The 18,502-nt window shown below is 39.7% G+C and overlaps 3 protein-coding genes across 6 annotated transcripts; all 3 read left to right on the top strand.

The window, feature by feature from the left end:
* Positions 1-2,787: 2,787 nt before the first annotated feature.
* Positions 2,788-5,687, top strand: LOC111857915 (potassium channel subfamily K member 3-like). Its single transcript, XM_023839164.2, has 3 exons — positions 2,788-3,262; positions 4,250-4,991; positions 5,654-5,687. The coding sequence occupies exons 1-3, from the start codon at positions 2,980-2,982 to the stop codon at positions 5,685-5,687; spliced, it is 1,059 nt and encodes a 352-aa protein (XP_023694932.1). The 5' UTR covers positions 2,788-2,979.
* A 914-nt stretch (positions 5,688-6,601) lies between these two features.
* On the top strand, positions 6,602-14,045 carry marc1 (mitochondrial amidoxime reducing component 1). The gene is made up of 7 exons (XM_023839260.2): positions 6,602-7,035; positions 8,740-8,910; positions 9,425-9,590; positions 9,856-9,996; positions 10,873-10,934; positions 12,448-12,519; positions 13,163-14,045. The coding sequence occupies exons 1-7, from the start codon at positions 6,785-6,787 to the stop codon at positions 13,287-13,289; spliced, it is 990 nt and encodes a 329-aa protein (XP_023695028.1). The 5' UTR covers positions 6,602-6,784; the 3' UTR covers positions 13,290-14,045.
* Positions 14,046-14,182: 137 nt separating this feature from the next.
* Positions 14,183-17,895, top strand: LOC111857961 (H2.0-like homeobox protein). Of its 4 annotated transcripts, none has more exons than XM_023839267.2 (5): positions 14,183-15,297; positions 15,425-15,555; positions 15,949-16,122; positions 16,227-16,411; positions 16,818-17,895. In XM_023839267.2, the coding sequence occupies exons 2-5, from the start codon at positions 15,432-15,434 to the stop codon at positions 17,004-17,006; spliced, it is 672 nt and encodes a 223-aa protein (XP_023695035.1). In that variant the 5' UTR covers positions 14,183-15,297; positions 15,425-15,431; the 3' UTR covers positions 17,007-17,895. The 4 variants fall into 4 exon arrangements, with proteins under 4 accessions (XP_023695035.1, XP_023695032.1, XP_023695030.2 ...); XM_023839264.2 differs by having other exon boundaries at positions 14,183-14,454; positions 15,298-15,555; XM_023839262.2 differs by having other exon boundaries at positions 14,183-15,555.
* The last annotated feature ends 607 nt before the right edge of the window (positions 17,896-18,502 follow it).

Genomic DNA, 18,502 nt, shown 5'->3' on the forward strand with positions numbered 1-18,502 from the left:
AACAACAGAAAATATTTCAGTATTTGAAGATACATCTTAGATTACAAGGACTGTTGACATGTATGGATACTTCTCAAAACCAATAAGAAGAATACATTCCATTTTTATGTTAGACCTTCCTCTCTTCACTCTGTATTTTACTTAACTTTTAGCTATTTAGTGCCAAATGGTGGTTAGTGTCTGCTATTCTGGAATATGCAATGTGTAGTATATTTGTACCATGGCAATTACCTTTAAAAAGGAAAAATAGGAAGATATTTTACTAGTTATTCTATTGTTATTTGCATATGAAATTCACTTTCCATTGGCAGGCGTTTTAACATCTGCTGGCCTTGGTTACTTTGGAGACCAAGCCACAGTTTCAAGCTGATGTAATTGGATCTAAGCAGACAGTGAAGCCCCACGCTGACTGAAGCTCGAAGGTTCTAGCAGATGCAGTATAAGCCTCCTTTAGTTTGTTTCAAAATAGCATTTTTTGACCTTGACGGTTGAAAAGGAGAATGAGGAGATGAAATACCTGGTACTTTGTATGTATGTCATTCCAAGTTTGTTAGCATGCATTAGCAGCAAACACCCAGGACATGCGTCTTATTCAGCTGATGGGGCAGGGGGGTTACTGGCTGCTACCAATTGCCTAGGTGACACTGGCTTTTTGAGTATGGTAACATAAGTCAGGATGACCAGAAAAGTCTCCATAACCACTTTCATGGATTACAGCTTAGCCTTGAACAAGTCTTCCATAGTGCACATGTCTTCTCTCATACAACGTACATTCCTTAACCCAATAATTACCCATGTAGGCTTAGTTGTCCATTATTTTATTATTTTATTTATCATTGTTTTCTAAAATATATCATAGTTTACATTACTTTAAAGCATTTATTTCTGTAACTCAACGAGAGAACTTTGGATTGACTTCCACAGCCAGACACAGATTATGCCAGACACTGAACTCCAAATGAAATGAATACCATTTATTCATCTTCTGTAACACCTTATTCAGTAGAGGGTCATGGTGAGCCCAAGAAAATGCAGTAGGTTACATTCATACTGTAATATCATACATTCATATTATAATATTGTATCATGCATCTTTATTGATTGACATCAATACACTTTACAGTGTCAAAGGTTGTTTAATTGTCAGGAGAGTTTTTGCCATTCTCTTGATTTTCACACATTTGCGATGGCATAATTATTACGCAGTGTTACTTTAAAACCTTATCACAGTGTAACTTTTTAAATGTCATACATCATATAAATACAAGGATATAAAATGACCCAATTAAAATGGTAGCATTCCCAGAAGGGAATAGGAGATATTCATGGTACCCACAAATGCCTTTTAATATTTACACAACTAAGTAAAGGGTAACTACGTTGCCAGACAACATCTTGTGAATCTTGGAAACCGGCTGTTTAAACAGCCTAAGGGTCAACATTGCCTCCGCTCAATTTTTAAGTTACATTTCGTATAATTTGAAATTAATTTTTGTCGCAAAATCAAATTGCTTTGCTTTTTCAAACTTACCTGCTACTTTCACCATAGACTGGAGAATCGGAATTAAACAGCAATTACAATATTATACTAAAATGACATGTAAGGACACTGACCACACATCCTGACATACAAAAGGCTGTCATGCATGATCATGTACAGTCCTAGGACAGGGAAATGTGCTTTATCCTTCATATATAGGTATTTAACTTTGTTTGACATGTAATGCCTAGTAATCCTGTAAGATGATTTTATGGGTCAGTGTGGCAAAACAAAATACGGTATACTGTGCAGTTTAAATGATTATGTATACACAAATAAATCAGGATAATTTCCTTTAAATGGCTTTTAGGAAGTGTGTAAAATATTAAAGAATAAGCATAGTGGAGGTGTGCTAAGAATTTCTCGAATTATTAAACTTAATAATCCAATACATATGTAAAAAAAAAAAACACAGACCTTGATTTCATACTAATTTGTACTGTTTCTGTATTGTTTTCAATTTTCAATGTACTTGAACAATTAAGCAACACCAGGTATTTTAACAATTAAGCAAATTAATTTAAAGTCTTGGAATGTGATATACACATAACCTTCAGCAATAGAATTTTACTTGTAAATGAAATTCTAAAATAATTTTATATTTTTTAGCCAGAGGAAAAAGATGCATTGTTAATTTTGAAAGCATCGTCATTTGTATCTTTATGATTAAATATCAGCTTAGCCTCTATGCACGCTGTATTTTCTATTCAACACATATGCATACAACAACTTTATTCGTATACTTAGACTCTACTGAGTATACAATGCGTATCATTAAATATAGACATAGAAACATATTTCTAATTAAAAAATAATGAACGTCATTATTATTTAAACAGATCAATTTCTCATTGATCCTCTCATGTATTCAATTTTAATATTGCTGTTGACAAATGGTATTGTTCAAATACGTATAGCTATCAAAATTACCTTTATAGAAGATTAAATGGGTGTCACTTACCCTCATGATAGCTATGCAAACATGTAACCAAAATGACTCTAAATAATCTAAATTTATAGTTTTTCCGCAGTGCTCTCCGAGGTAAGTCGTATGACAATAATTTCATAAGTAATTCAGTCCCGGGACTAAGCAATGCATTTCAGTTATTAAAAAAATATCTGTTAAATATATTTATTTATTTATGCTAATAACTGGGGAGAATACACACCAGAGAAGCACAGCGAACATTTCCCCCTGTCGTACTGCCATCACAGCAAACGCAAATACAACTTCGGAGGAAATTTCCACAAGTCTCAGAAGTGGGGTGGTCCTGAACAAACAGCTCCCGTGAATGTCATCTTACGAGACCGAATTCGGAACGCAGCTTTGGACTGACACCGGATTTTCCAGAAGAAGTTGCGAACGGTTAGCAATGCCGACGACTTATCGATCCTCAAATCTAACATTCCTGACTAAAGTGTGGCCACTGAACTAGATCATGAAGAGGCACAACGTGAGGACACTCGCCCTGATAATCTGCACGATAGTCTATTTGCTTTTTGGGGCTGCGATCTTCGATGCACTGGAATCTCAACTGGAAACCACGCAGAGCACGAAGCTGCAGCAGAGGAAACGGGAGTTGATGACGAAGTATAATTTAACTGAAGATAATTTTGACGAGCTTGAATGGGTGCTTTTACAGCTGGAGCCTCATAAAGCGGGACTCCAGTGGAAATTCGCGGGATCATTTTATTTTGCGATCACAGTGATCACAACAATAGGTAAGAAAAGATACATATTAACATGAATAACTATCAGTGCCTTAATGTGAATTTGAATAGCATCCAATATATATGATTAATACTGTCTAAGTAAAACTGTGGATTTGATCATCGCAAACTAAAACGCAAAATCGTCCAGTTGTTTGGTTAGCGATGTCTCTGTGGGATCATCTAATCTTCAATCTGTGGAGTGGTAAAATCTGGAAGGGGAAAAAGTACAAAAATCACCATATAAGAAATGTCTTCATATATAGGCCTATTTGGAAATGTACTGTAAACGTAGCAGGCTACCTGCACTTTTAGTGTTTTGTGTACACGTGGAAAAAAAAAACTCCCTAACAGCTGTGCAATGGTGCCATATTTTCCGGACCATTAGTTCAGATTATCATTTCTAGGAAATACTGGCATGCCATCCAGGGTGCACCCCAGCCATGTGCCCTATGCCGCCTGGGATTGGCTGTACCCCTCCCTGCAACCCAGAGCCTGCAGTTAGAAGATGGATGGACGGATTTCTAGGAACTGGAGCACACAAAACTCTTGCATAATGGGAAACATTATGCAAACTTAAATAAATCCCCCCCTCCCCAAAAAAAAAAAATATAATAAATAAAAAAATCAAGTCACAGAAATAAAAAAAATGGAAAAAAATACAAACACAGCAAATTTGAGTGAAAGGTTTTAAATAAAGAAAACTTGCAGGAAGACATGGTATCTCAGTGGGTAGCAATGTTGACTTCAGAAATGGAGATTCAGATTCCACCTCTGTTCTGCATCCATAGAGTTTGCATGCATCCTTCAAGTACTCCACTTCCTTATGCTGTCCAGAGTGGGCTCTGTGACTGGTCTCCCATCCAGGATGTACCCCACCTTGTGCTGTGTTGCTGTCTTTGATAGGCTCCAGGCCCTACAAGCTATGTTTGGTTGGTAGATGGAAATAAGACTTGGAAACACGCATAATGTCTATATCAAAATGTGCTTACTCTCTAGGTTATGGACACGCAGCTCCCAGCACAGATGGAGGAAAGGTGTTCTGCATGTTCTATGCCGTGCTGGGGATTCCCCTCACCCTGGTCATGTTCCAGAGTCTGGGTGAGCGCATCAACACATTCGTCAGGTACTTGCTCTACCGAATCAAGAAGCTCCTCAGAATGCATAAGACCGAGGTCTCCATGGCCAACATGGTTTCCATTGGCTTCCTCTCCTGCGTCAGCATCCTGGGTATCGGTGCAGCGGCTTTCTCTCACTACGAAGACTGGAGCTTCTTTCAGGCGTATTACTATTGTTTCATTACTCTTACCACGATCGGCTTCGGGGACTACGTGGCTCTGCAGAAAGACCAGGCGCTGCAGAACAACCCGAAATATGTGGCCTTCAGCTTCTTCTACATCCTGATAGGCTTGACGGTCATCGGAGCATTCCTCAACCTGGTGGTGCTACGCTTCATGACTCTGAACACTGAGGACGAGAGGCAGGATGCTGAGTGCCAGGCTTTGCTGTCTCAGAACATGCAGGGACACAAAACCTGTGCTAGGGTCAACAGCGCCACCTCTGGCCTGGAGGGCTCTGTGCGGAGAGGCCTGTTCTGCGTCTATCCCGAGATGCTTCACTTTCAGTCCATGTGCACCTGCCTTTGTTACAAGGGCCAGGAGAAGGTGCCCTACTGCATCCCCATGATCTTCCCCCGGGACTGGTCATCCTCAAACGTCGCTGTGGAACAAGAAGAGGACTTGTCAGGGCACGTCCCAAATCCTTGCACTAATATGCACATGTGCAGTTGCAGTGTGCAACACCGATCTGTGATTAGCGGTACCCCTACTGTCTCATATCATCATACAGTGAATAGGGTGCTTTTGAAAAGGCGCAGGTCGATTTAGCGTTAACAGCATTCCTCTTTAGTTCTCACACAAGACTGAAGATATATATTAAGCTTTGGGTTGAGGACAGATATTACTTGGTCATTATTATTATTCAACAGGGAGGTATCACTGTTCTTATAATCAATGTAATTAACTTTACTAATGAGGTAATAGAACAATCTTAAACACACACATTCAGTTATGATTCAGTTTGAATCAGACGTGCTTACAGGGAAATGAAACAGTTACATGTTTTGACTGAAACTATATATCTATTGCAAAGGCACTATGATTTACAGAAAAACAACACAAAGGATATACCAGGGCTGGACAGGGATTAAAAATCCCAGAATAAGTCTTGCTGACCCACAAACCAATCCTCCTACCAGGAAAATGTCCAGTGTTCCATATACGTAGAATAATGTAGGTACCTTCACCTTGCAAATTGGTTATTTACAATTCTAAAATTCATCTCGATGGCCACCGAGCCTTGTACTGATAGAAAACTTTGTAAGTCTCTGTCTTGTTTCCTCAGTTTTTGGGAAGCAGGTCACTGTGACAACAGCTAGACCTACTCATGATACTGCCTGTGAAATAAGAACTGGAGAGAGCACCACAGTATCATTTTTCCAGCATCAATGTGCATTGATTTAAGGGAGGCAACAATTAAATAAGAGATTTTATTGCTGCTTTCAAAGTTGCAAAGATTGTGATCTTCCAGGACCAATATGTTATAACTTCGGTGAAACAATACAGTATTTAACATTGAATTTGACTTATAATTGCTTTGATGACACTGACTTTCAAATAAAAATGTATATTACTTTTAGTTACAATTTTAAAAATGTTGCTTACTGTGCAAGTGCAAGCACTTGGCCTATAGACAAGTATACAACAATATAAATATTAAACTTAAGTTTTTCTTGACACCCCGATCGTTCGAGCCTCCCGTGTGCCACGCCTCCTCATCTTCACCATGTGGAATCCCCGTGTTATTAGCTGTTTTGAGTCATGTTGATTGTTGCTGTGTATTTAAGTCCGCGTTAAAGTATGTTTCCCCAGTCCTGTCATTAACGTCAGTCCTGCGTGTTCCTCCCAAATACCTCCATCGACTCCTGCGTCCCTGTGATCACGGAAACACCCTACATATAGTCCTTTGCCTGACACCTTAAACTTTTGTCTGACTTCAAACTTTTCTGTGTTTGCTTTAGGCCTACCTATAATATTATTGGGAGAAACAGGTGCTGGAACTCCCCTCGTTATTCAGTACTGGGTGCTGGTACTTCCTTTGTTATTTAGTACCAGCAGATACTGAGATGCCAGTAGGCCTACTCCATAGAAAAAAAAAGAGGTGCTGGTATTACCATTTATAGAAATAAGTGATAGGCAAGACTAACCAGTGGAAAAAAACGGTTGACACGGCACTCCTATCTTGCAAGAGATGCAACTCTTTCCAGTTAAATACTAGCCGAAATTAAATAATATTACATGAAAGGGAATAAATATGCAATCCCGTCTAGCTGCCTTGGGCGCAGCTTCGGGAACGTTTCTAAGACCGCTGTTTCCAGCCCGAATAAATACGGTGATACACTCAGGGTATAAATACGGCCGAGGTTGTAGTTTAAGGTTTATCAAAGTTCACATTTTCAGTCACTGAATTGCAGACATGGGTCTCCGAGACGCTGCCATGACCATGTTCGCTGCGCATCGGAAAGTCGTGCTGTGCACAGTGGGGATCGGGCTGGTTTCAGCCGCGTTGTGCGTCGGCTTCAGGTATTTTCGAAGACCGAAGAAAGTTAGGCGAGTAGGACTCGTCTCGCAGATTAACGTGTTTCCTCTGAAATCCGGCAAAGGACTTTCTGTGACTACTGCACAGTGCCTAGAAATGGGCCTGAAGTATGGCGAACTTAAAGACCGGTGAGTATTTAAGATTATTTTTGTTTTCAGTATTAATCACGTATATTCAAGGCAAGGTAAAGCAAGACAATTTTATTTATATAGCACGCAAGGCAATGTGCTTTACAAAGGCAGAGGAATACAGTTACAGACATTAAAATCACATTTAAGACAAAAAAAAAAGTTTATGAAGTTTATAAAATTAATGACATTTAATAATTTTGATGCTTCCGAAATATATCCATCCAGAAACATTAATATGGTGCGTGCGACAGTAATGCATTATAAACATGCACGTGTTTAATGCACGTAATATAACCGAAACAGATGGCGCAGATCTTGTAGTGCTTTTACTGTGCGGATATTGCATTTGGTCCGGCGATGACAATTCTAACCCGGCTAAAATGAAATTACTGAAACGACTGGGAGACGCTGGCTTGATTTAATCAACATAACTCAATTATGGTTTTCAACAACAGGTTGTTTAGAAACAAAGTTAATAAAGGTATGGGGGGGGGGGTATTCCAGTGAGTAAATCCGAATTAGTAGTTTACACCTGAAACAATTTCCGTTCCAGAAACCGAGAATAGAATGTAGTTCAAACAGCTACCGTGGCAACTAATGCTCTGAACCGAATTTACTTAAAATCAGGATTACCTGACCGAAACTTGGTGCTTGCAGGGCGCGGCTGCCGCTGCTTCAGCACCGCTCGGTAGTTTGATTTGGCGTGCTCAGTTCTCTGGTTGAAATGGTTCGCTGGGAGAGATGGTTGAAATGGGATGTGTCCGAATTCAGGGACTGCATCCTTGGCTATGTAGAGGAATGCAGTCTACGACGCCTTTCGAAGATTTCGATCGTCCTTCGAAGATTCGCGCAATGAATCTTGGGATCTCGGCTAAAGAATATCGCATTTCTAGGCTGCGTCTGAAGGAGCCTTTGACACGGGACAGACTTGTCACGCTGCTGTGACACGTACATTCGCTCTTCGGATGCAGCATATAAAGGGTACACAGACCGCGTCCTTCGAAGGGTGCAACCCCTGAATTCGGATACAGCTACGTAAATGGCAAGTTTTCTTCAGTTAGGTATTCTGTCATTCCCCGGTGAATGTCTGCGCGGTTTATTCAAGAATCCCCCCCGCCCCGCTACCAAAAAAGTTTATCTTATTTATTTAGACTCCTTTTGTGAGCCTCACGTTTCAAACAAAACGCACGGTGGGTTTGCACTCATATCTTTACAGACTTTTTTGAATTGCTGTATTTTTTTCTGCTGTACTTATTGAAGGTGTATGTAATAGAGACGATGCCGAACACGCTGACATGGCAACGGAAAATATATGCTTAGCACTCAAAAGGCTATTTTGAGGTCCAGTGTCTGCCTGGATTTACTGTCACCCCAGAGTGCCCTTATTGTGGCATGTGTGGTACTGCGCAATATTGCCACAATCAGGTGAGACTCAAAAAGTAAGACTTGCAGGGTCATTGTCAACACATCCATGCGCAAGTTTAGAGGTGCATTGAAATGGTTTTCATATTGGTGTCCTGGATTTTGACATTCATTTAGGTCTTACTTTGACACGAACCTAGTTCTGAATCTCTGCCAGATGTTTTTTTGTCTGTATTTGAACTATTTGGGCTCATAGGTGAGGGCTTGATCCTTGTGGTGAAATTTAATCATTGTAGAAGATGAGCATGTTCACGTTTACGCTCTGCTTTATCTGTATAGGCACTGGCTCATCGTCACGGACGACGGCCATCAGGTGACAGCGCGTCAAGAGCCTCGTCTTGTGCTGCTCTCCTTGACCTGTCAGGATGGTCGTCTGTGCCTGAATGCCCCTGGCATGGAGCAACTGAACATTCCCCTTTCTCAACCTCAAAACCAGGTCATAAACTGCAGGTTGGTGTGTCTTTTCGTTGGACCCCACTATACAAGGACTTTGTTGTTTTCTAGTCTAGAGTTCCCTGTATAGACAGAAGTTGCTACATTATATTGAAATAGGACATTCTATGAAATACCCTGCAATTGTATGGTACTGAGGTACACTATGCATGCACCGGGACCCTAAGTGTTTTAGGTTGCTGCCAGTTGCTGTATGAATCACATCCATTTTGGGGTGGTTGGATGCCATTGAGACATCAGTGTTGGGCAGGTTACTCACTAGTCAAGTTACAGACTGAGGTGGAAAGTTGAGGTCCAGAAAGTACAAAGTGATACCAAGGGTTTGTTTCAACCAACCCTGCTGAGCATACAGTCACAGAGTACTCAACTGGTTGGTTGAAACAAAACATTAGCCTGGATTTGTACGTTCTGGACCTGAATGTTACACCTATCTGTAAAGGATTACTCTTCGGAGTAACTTCCCCTGTAAGGCATTCAGATGTTTTGTGTCACCGGTCTCGTGCCTCATCAGAGTGTGGAGCAGTGACATTCAGGGTAGAGACTGCGGGGAACCTGCGTCTCTCTGGATCACTCGCTACCTGTCTGGTGACAAGACCTTCCGTATGGTGCAGTTCGAGCCCCAGATGAAGGGTCGCCGCCCTGTGGAAAAATTCCCTTTTTTCTTTAAGCACGAAAAGGTAACCCGTTTTATGTGACTTTTATTATTTCTTCTGCATTTCTTTCGAAATTTGTTTTTTTCTGTTGACTTCTTGAAGACGAATCCCATTTCTCTCCCGAAAAGGTTTTTTTTTATCTTTAGACCTTCTACTCCTGATTTTTTTCGATCAGCTCTCATTACAAGTTCATCCTTATCTCAGGAAGGTGGTTGGTTGTTTAATACGTGCCTCCCCCACTCTGAACCAATCAATTGCTGAGAGTGGTGTTAACCTTTGCCTCCTCCAGGTGGCGTATCCTGACACTGCTGCAATCCTGTTAATGACCGAAAGCTCAGTGACGGACCTGAACACCCGCTTAATGGACAAAGTCACTACAGCCTGGTTCCGACCCAGTATTGTGGTGACAGACTGTGACGCCTACGCTGAGGTGTGGACATAAACTGTGTACCAAAAAGATTTCCAAAGCTGAAGGAATGGTTTAAAAAAAAGTCGCCACTTTGTCATTTCACACACACTTCTATGGAGCGGTGTATAGCCAGGAAAAGAAACGGTTACGAAATAAACATTGAACAACAAATACTGGAGAGGGGGAATGAAGAATAATTAAATAAAAAAAAAACAATTAAAATCAAATTAGAATAAAAAAACAGTACACAGCAGTAGACAAGAATAACAGTGATGCACTGCAAATAATACAAGTGAACAGTACAGGTAAACACTGTGCAAACAACAGAAATGGTGCAATTGTGCGTTTATCAGCCCTGTACGCAGTGGGTCTCTGTGCATTGTATGTCATGACACAGTTCAAGACTATCTGTCATTTCTGCCACAGTTGCCCTTTTAGTTTATACCAAACAGGATAGTCTTCATTGATATCCGCCTTGACGAGCCTTTGCTTCCTGACACCCTATTGGCTGATTGTTGATTTCCCTCCTCAGACCACTCTCAGTAGGTGCTCACCACGGCTGACCCTGAGCACCCCAGAAGTCTTGCAGTTTCTGAGATGCTCTGACCCAGTCGTCTGGCCTAAATGATTTGGCCATTTTTCCCCCTGGCCCTTTGGTCTGCATTTAACATGTCGACTCTGAGTTCCAAATGTTGGCTCACTGTCTAATATATCCTTGACACACGCCATTTTTACAAGATATTTAACGTTATTTGCTTCACTTATGTAACCTTTTTTTACCGCTAAGATCATGGTGCTAGGTTAAGTGGTTGGCCCTAGCTATGTGTAGCTACATGTAGCTACATGGTTTTGTGTTTTCAGACAATATGTCAAGACTGTTTCTGTTTGTTTTTTGAGGATTCCTGGGATGAGCTGCAGATCGGGAGAGTGAGACTACGTCGTGCCATGGCTTGTTCAAGGTAATATGAAAAGTAAAGGCATTGTTTTTCAGGGTCATTTTCACCCTTAAACATTCAGCGCGGTACATTGTGTTACGAGCCCCAGTCTAAGGTTGGGGCATAACAGAGTGAAAGGGCAAGGGGATGTGGAGTAAAGGAAGAACCAGGGTGTGATGGACAAGGGACAAGGGAACGTGGTCAAAGGGGTATTTTTTTTTCCATATTTTTCTGTTTTTGACACGCCACGGACAGAGAACAAATAAACCCAGTGCAAAAAGACTCTGTTTTGCTGACAGTCACTCCAATCAAGAAAACCCAGCTTCTGAATGCAACCCAAAGCTAAACTTACCTAAGTGCAAAGAAAACAAAAACAAAATGACAAATTCTCTACCTAACACCCTATCCAAACAACAGCATACAACATACGTCCACAAAACGAAATGGCAGTCACTCCCTACGCACCCAACACACACAGAACATACACATAGATCAAAGTGACAAAAGTCAGAGGGGTGCGCAAAGACCTTAACCAAAAACCGAAACCAAATAGCAAATAAACCAAAGCGAAAGTCCAGACAAAACGAAAATCAGAAATCCAATAAACCAAACAAATCATACAGTGATATCAATCAAAGAAAAGCAAACCAACAACATTAATCAATTAGCAGAGCTCTCGAGACGTCTTGCTTGCGGCTTTTCACTTCTGGGAGAAGGAAGTGACGTATGGTGCATACGGCAATTCAGGGCGGGGTCTGAACGAGGAGGCGGAGCGAACGATGAATAGAGTGGAGAGTTGAGAAGATGAGCTCTGTGGGCGGAGCTGAACCTAAACATGAACTAACAGCGGCATGTAACAATTGGCTTTGGCATGTGACATTTGACACCATGTGTCTCCAGAGTTGTTGATTCCAGCTCTGCACATTCTCATTATGTTCTAGTTTGCTTCCTCCCACACTGTAAAGGCATGCAGTTCAGCTAATTGGTGAGGTTCAAATCTACCAAGGATTTTCCACCATCCATCCATCTTATAACTGCTTATCCGCTACAGGGTCGTGGGGGTGGGGGGGGATGGGTGAGGCCTGTCCCAGGCAGCACAGGGCATGGGGATGGGGAACAGCTTGGATGGGATGCCAGTTTTTGACAGGGTACTCAAATGTACACATTCACCCATTATGAACAAGTTCAAGACACTAATTTACTTAACTGTGTTACCTTGGATTGTGTGAGGGAAGCAGACAACCCAAAGCTGACTCTTGCAATACAAGGAGAACATACAAGTTCTACAACCACAGAATAGGTCTGAGATTCGAACCCCTAACCCTTGGGGGGTTTAGGCAACAGTGATTACCTCCAAGCTAACATACTGCCCCCACTGCTCTTCACTGTTGTTTAAGCCCAAAAGCATTTTACAGTAACAGTATAGACTTGACGCTTAGCAAGGCACTGCTATATGTCATTTTTGGAAATTTGTTAGTTAACCTTTACTTAAACATAAATTACTAATGTACTAGTGATGTAATACAATTATCCCTAGGTGCCTTTTAACGACCGTGAATCCTGATACCGGAGACATTTCCCGTAAAGACCCACTGGAAACTCTTAAAAGGTAAGAAAAATCCACTTCAGAGTGAATTTTAGGCAGTGTAGCCTTTGGCTGGACTGGATAAGATAACAGAGGAATGGATGGATTCACTGTATTAAGAGTGTAGTCATGTAGTGTGTCTCCGTAGTTCAATAAAATGTCACGATATACCCCTGTTTATTGCCTGAACATTTACATTTGTATGTTTTATTAGATTAGATCATATAATCATTAATAATCATAAAGTAAATCAGAATGTACTGGTATAATAGTAGAACTTGGTTTCCTCTTTTCACTCTAGTGATGTTTGATTTTCAAGTTATTCTTTTATGTAACTTACATATAAAAGTTACCTACTGTATGTAACAGATGTAAATTCTAGAAAAAGACTTGATAATGTCGCCAAGAATAGTAAGGGGATAGATACACAATTTACATGTCATTTCGACAGTCCTTTGTTGCTGTATAGTATGTTTTCAGTGAGTGATATGGAGGTTCCTGCTAATTAAACTACCTTGTAAAATCAAAGAGACTGACAAAGTGTCCGAAAAAAGAATTTTGAAATGAAAACGATCCCGTCTCTGTAGTTTGCAGGTTAACTGTCTCCATGTTGTATTGATAATCTCTTACTGATGCTCTTTTCCTGTGCTGTAAAATTTCTTCATAGCTATCGCATGTGTGACGCATCTGAGAAGCACATTTACGGAAGCTCACCACTGTTCGGGCAATACTACAGTGTTCTTAAAAGTGGAGTCCTTCAAGTTGGAGATGCTGTGTACACAATTACTAACTGAATCAATGGAGTTTTTGTAAGTCGCTTTAGAGAGAAAATGGAAACAAAAAATATTGACACTGTATAAACATAAATATATAAATCATAATACTCAATTATTTGCTTAATTACTCATGACTTCCATATACCGCCAATGATCTGTTCTGTTCTGATCTATAAAATAACGTTGTATTTTTTATGCAGTGATAAATACATAAAATACATTAATGTTACTTTGGTTGTTGTACACTAGTGGTAAAATTAAAGACTGGGGTAGTGTAATCTGTTATATGAGGTGTTATGGCAAATGGAAGTCCATTCTTCTATAACTGAAGGAATTCAAGAAATATATCATTAATTCAGTTGAGAAATATGCGTTTTATATGGTATATTCATAAGGTTTCATCTCATTTCATGAATTCTATTATGCAATTGCATATCATTTTAATTCCAAGCAAAAGCACACAGAAAGTTGCCTGTGCAAAATATACTTGAGGTTTTTTGATCAGTGAATACATTACCATAATACAGATGAGATCCAGAAAAACTTACACCACTAATAATCAATGCTGAAACCTGAACGCAGTCTAAAATTAATTTGGAATATCTGTATTCCGTAATAAGTAGGCAAATAATCGTCTGTGATTTTAGATCTTTTCTATCCGATGCAATTCTATAAAAGATGTATCATCATACTTGGACATGAAACCAGTGACAGGATTTTCTTTATGGTTAACCAAGAAAATCTGGTCACAATTTAATAAATGCTCTAAAATGATTCATCACTTGTCCGACTGTATATCCAATACAGGGTCACGGTTCTAAAACAATAGCTATCGGCCTACTAATAGGCTAAATATTAACGAAACCCTACGGTAAACGCAGCTATACTCCTAGTAGTAATGGGTTTGTGTTTAATAATGATAAGAAGGATAATGATGTAGGCCTAATTGTATTTTCTTGCAGTAACTTCCGTTAAGTGCGCAAAGTTCATCAAACACAGCTGAGCGCATTTCATTTTTCTTTTAGCGAAATATTCAGCGTTCTGATACAACCTGTTATTTACTGAAGTTCGAATTTTCGGCTTGTCATTCATTTAAGCTGTTAGTAAAAACTAATTTCCTCTTTTAAAAGTTTTTTTTCTTTTTTAAGCATGAAGACAGACGCGTCAATGCGCAACTTTCAGGGTGAGACATTAAAAAAGGGAAGTTATAGCAGTTTTGATACAGGCTGCACTTTGTTCATACTATATAAAGGCTGCGTTCCTGCTGCACAGTAACGCGAGCAGTCATATCCGCCTAGTTACATTTGGCATCCATCAAAAACAGGATGACCTACAATTAATAGGAAGAGTAGTTGTTCGATGGGAATATTTCACACATCTTGAGAAGCAAATGAGGAAAATACATGTGTTCTGATTGAAAGCAATACTTAGCTGTTATAGGAGTTTATTAAAGAGAGTTGGTCAACTGTATGACTTTTCAGCTAGCTTGCATTTTTAAATGTTATATAGGTATCTAGTTATTTAGCCTGCGTTTTTATACAAATGGGTTTCGCAGCACACGTGGATTAGGGGAACTGGCTTATTACATATTTTTTTAATTCCTGAAACCATTTTCCTTCGCTTATTTAAAATTCAGCCACTGGAAATATTCATACGGACACGAACTGTACGAATTTATCCTCGGAGCCTAACCAATCATCTGTAGAAACGCAACTTCTGCTTAAGAGTACTTGGACCATGCAGCTGCTGAAGTTTTCGAGCTGTGTAAAGACTTCTCATCTTTAAGGAGAGGAAACAGCCGTTTTCACCAACACTTTAAATATGAAAGTATAAGTGCATATCGTATTTAATACCGAGTATATGTACGCTAGAATGATGTATGGACATACAGCGGAGACGAATAATTTTTATTCGTCCGATTTGAATTTTTTGTCTTCGAGCTACTCCAGTAAATTGTTTTTCGACTCAAGAAAAAAATGCCAGCTTTCCTTCGCCGATAGCCCCCTTATCCCTGGATATTCTGCAGGTACGGCACTTTTCGCATGTCGTGGTCCGCTTCAACCTTCGGGATCTCAGCTTCGCTGCGCTGCGGCGAATACGGAGCCTTTAAATGGCTGCAGGACTTGGGCAAACCAGGCGTACCTAAATTACAGGTACGGGATGGAGCGTGACCCGACACCCTCTCAGCCATCTGTTGCACAGTCCGGAAGCCTTAAGTTTGGGATTGATCGGATACTGTCCACCGATTTTGACATAAAGGCAAAAGAAGCCTCCACTTTCAGGGGTAAGACGTCAGCCAAGTCCGATTCAGTCTTCCTTCTATATTATACATCTTATGCGTATGACTTGGCAAATATTATACAGTATTTTATCATGTAGTTGGTTAAATATATTGCCCATATTAGTTTAATTTACTGTGCGTCAACTACAACCTAATTTAAAAGTTAAATATGGCTTCTGGATAAACATGCGTTAAATCCGTAGATCAAGCATCTTAATTTGGTACGCGTCGTTTTTTTCCGATTTATTACCCTTATATGGTGATTTCTGTTATCTTTATGCTTCTGGGACACGAAATGGATAATTTAAGTGACTAATTATCCTTGGTCCCACCTGTTCCCCAGATTTCAGTGTGTATACTGCATTTATTTCTCGCTTTCTTCTGATCCTGCAACAGATCTCGTATCCACTGTTAGCAGAGAAGGTTTTTCGGGACTCAGTTGTTACGTGCATTCTGCGACAGACCGATACTACTCTTCTTTAGATACACGTAACGCTTCTTCTGCGCCGCGTTCAGATGGCGACGCGGCAAGAGAAATATCGCAGCATCAGATACAAGAAGGCTATCCAGGTAGAAGATCTTAATCAGACACTCGGACGTTATTCATTAATTCAACGGAACCTTTATAAATGTGAAACCGGCGTGCAATAAGGACATTTGTTCTTCCTGCGCAGGTCCGTACGCAGTCCTCGCAAAGGATGCGGCGCCTCAGACGAATAGAAGAAAAAGGTCGTGGTCGAGGGCAGTGTTTTCCAATCTGCAGAGAATGGGACTGGAGAAACGATTCGAGGTCCAAAAGTATGTTACTAAACCAGACAGAAAACAACTCGCAGCGATGTTAGGTTTAACGGATGCCCAGGTACGCTCAGAAGGCAAACGCCAATTTATTCTAAGAAAACAGCTATATTCCTATACATAGGCCTACGAAACTGATTTCTGGGAAATTGCTATTTCCACTACAGAGCCCGAGAAAATGTAGACTATAATGTAAGTCTATTAACATACGTATTAACTAATGTTTTAATAGAAATGCCAATATGTATACTAGCAAAATAGGCCATATTTTCTTATGCAATTATTCATAAAGTCTTTGTCCATCAGTAAATTTTAACGTTTATGCTACTACACGAAAAGGTATAAATACGTGATTCATATTAGATGTGTCTGTTTGTTGTATAATGGTGTAAAAACACAGATTACCCTGAATTGAAACTATATAGTGATACAAACCTATGTTCTACGGCTGACCATTTAATCTCCTCCAGGTTAAAGTATGGTTCCAGAATAGGAGGATGAAATGGCGACACTCGAAGGAAACCCAGACGCAGAAAAACAAAGCACAGCAGACTAATTGCTTGATAGCTGGCAGCCTGGAAGCCGTTCAGAAGGATCACGAATCCGGTTGTGAGAGTGAAGGGACCGAATCTGAATTCGATGATGGTCGGCAAGGGTGAGGGCGACGCTTCAGCCAACAATTTAATGTCAGGAGCTGATCTGAGTGACGATGAACATAGGGGAACCGCATTGCTGTTTTTCTCCGGCATTTTAAAGAAAACATTTGGATTAAGCATTCTAATTTTGTAATTTGTGAATGGGACAGCATTAACATTCATATACCAAACACCCGAACTATTGAAAGAGTCTCACTAAGTACAACCGACTTGCCAAGCTTTGCTTTTCTAACAACTTCTGTAGCTTATTCACCTTTCAACAGCCTAATTGTAATGATACCGTTTTTGGATTTTTATTTATAACCTTAGATAATAGTTTGGCAGGCATTATCATTTGTAGGCTATACTATAGTTTGATTTGTGTAATGTATTATATGTCTTCGTTGCATTTTTATACCCAGAAACGTGTAAAAAAAAAAAAATTGTCATCATCCAATTTGTATTCATCAAAGACAGCCACTTTTAACATGAAAATAGTTCTACTGTTGTCATGGGTAACTTTTCATCTGTACTGATAGGATCTTCCTAAAATGCTTAACATGAAAAAGTATAATGTGCCTTAATGTCCCAAAACAACAGTTTAGGAAAGACAAATTTCTCTCACACTTCAGTGGTCATAAACACGGTTTATTGCCATATGCATGAAACTATGATCCAAAGGAAAAAAATAATAAAATTAGCAAATGGATGTAGACAGCCTAAAACAGTCAAAAACAAACACCTCAAGGAGGTAAGAGGGTATATATAGGCTTAGGGCCTGTATAAAGAATGATTTTCATACCCCTAACTAGTTTTTCTGGAGTCACAATTTATTTAAAATATGGTAGTCCTATATAAGGCACAACACAAAACATTAGAGAATTGTGTCCCCCCCCATAAAAAACACTTAATGGAAAATAAATTTGACAGTCTGCTTTGAGACATTCCTTTGAGAGGATTTTGTTTTTTTTTTTTAAGTTGCCGTTTAGCTACATATGCCATGTTATATCTTTTCCTTATAAAGGGCTTGTATACGTGGTGGTTGAATATTACAATTTATATCTCATTTTATAATAAATATCTTTGGATTTTAGTTTTAAGATGTTGTTTTGATTAATTAAACCACGTTAAGGTTTCCCTGTACCGCTTTGCTATACTTCTACGTATTTTGGTGAAATTTCTTTATCGGTTGTAATGAAATAAACATAAAATCAATGCTGAGAAGTTATGCCAGTAAAATACGCACCGTTGCCAAATACATGCTATAGAACACACATGAATTGTAACCCTTCACTGTAAGCTTGATATGGTGCTATTACACAGTCTTTATGCTTTATGTCGATTGACAGGTGCACGAACGCCGATTTATCAGTTCTATGTAGGCTATTTGATATAAATCTATAATGCAACGGAATAACGATAACCCACATCGTGAAATGTAGATATCTCGAGGCAAAGGTCACAGAAATAGGCAGATTGATTTATACCCATCTAAAGAAATCAAGATGAATAAAATTCAC

This window comes from Paramormyrops kingsleyae, chromosome 14 (assembly GCF_048594095.1).
Source record: "Paramormyrops kingsleyae isolate MSU_618 chromosome 14, PKINGS_0.4, whole genome shotgun sequence".
NCBI classification, from domain to species: Eukaryota; Metazoa; Chordata; class Actinopteri; order Osteoglossiformes; family Mormyridae; genus Paramormyrops; species Paramormyrops kingsleyae.

Bases quoted from the DNA above. Each gene is read 5' to 3' on its own strand.
- LOC111857915 (XM_023839164.2), top strand. From the start codon at position 2,980: ATGAAGAGGCACAACGTGAGGACACTCGCCCTGATAATCTGCACGATA. The intron at 3,263-4,249 runs GTAAGAAAAGAT...CTTACTCTCTAG, and splicing joins CACAGTGATCACAACAATAG to GTTATGGACACGCAGCTCCC. The intron at 4,992-5,653 runs GTCAGGGCACGT...TTGTTTCCTCAG, and splicing joins GTGGAACAAGAAGAGGACTT to TTTTTGGGAAGCAGGTCACT.
- marc1 (XM_023839260.2), top strand. From the start codon at position 6,785: ATGGGTCTCCGAGACGCTGCCATGACCATGTTCGCTGCGCATCGGAAA. The intron at 10,935-12,447 runs GTAATATGAAAA...AATTATCCCTAG, and splicing joins CGTGCCATGGCTTGTTCAAG to GTGCCTTTTAACGACCGTGA. The intron at 12,520-13,162 runs GTAAGAAAAATC...ATTTCTTCATAG, and splicing joins CCACTGGAAACTCTTAAAAG to CTATCGCATGTGTGACGCAT.
- LOC111857961 (XM_023839262.2), top strand. From the start codon at position 15,132: ATGTACGCTAGAATGATGTATGGACATACAGCGGAGACGAATAATTTT. The intron at 16,123-16,226 runs GTAGAAGATCTT...CTTCCTGCGCAG, and splicing joins GATACAAGAAGGCTATCCAG to GTCCGTACGCAGTCCTCGCA. The intron at 16,412-16,817 runs GTACGCTCAGAA...AATCTCCTCCAG, and splicing joins TAGGTTTAACGGATGCCCAG to GTTAAAGTATGGTTCCAGAA.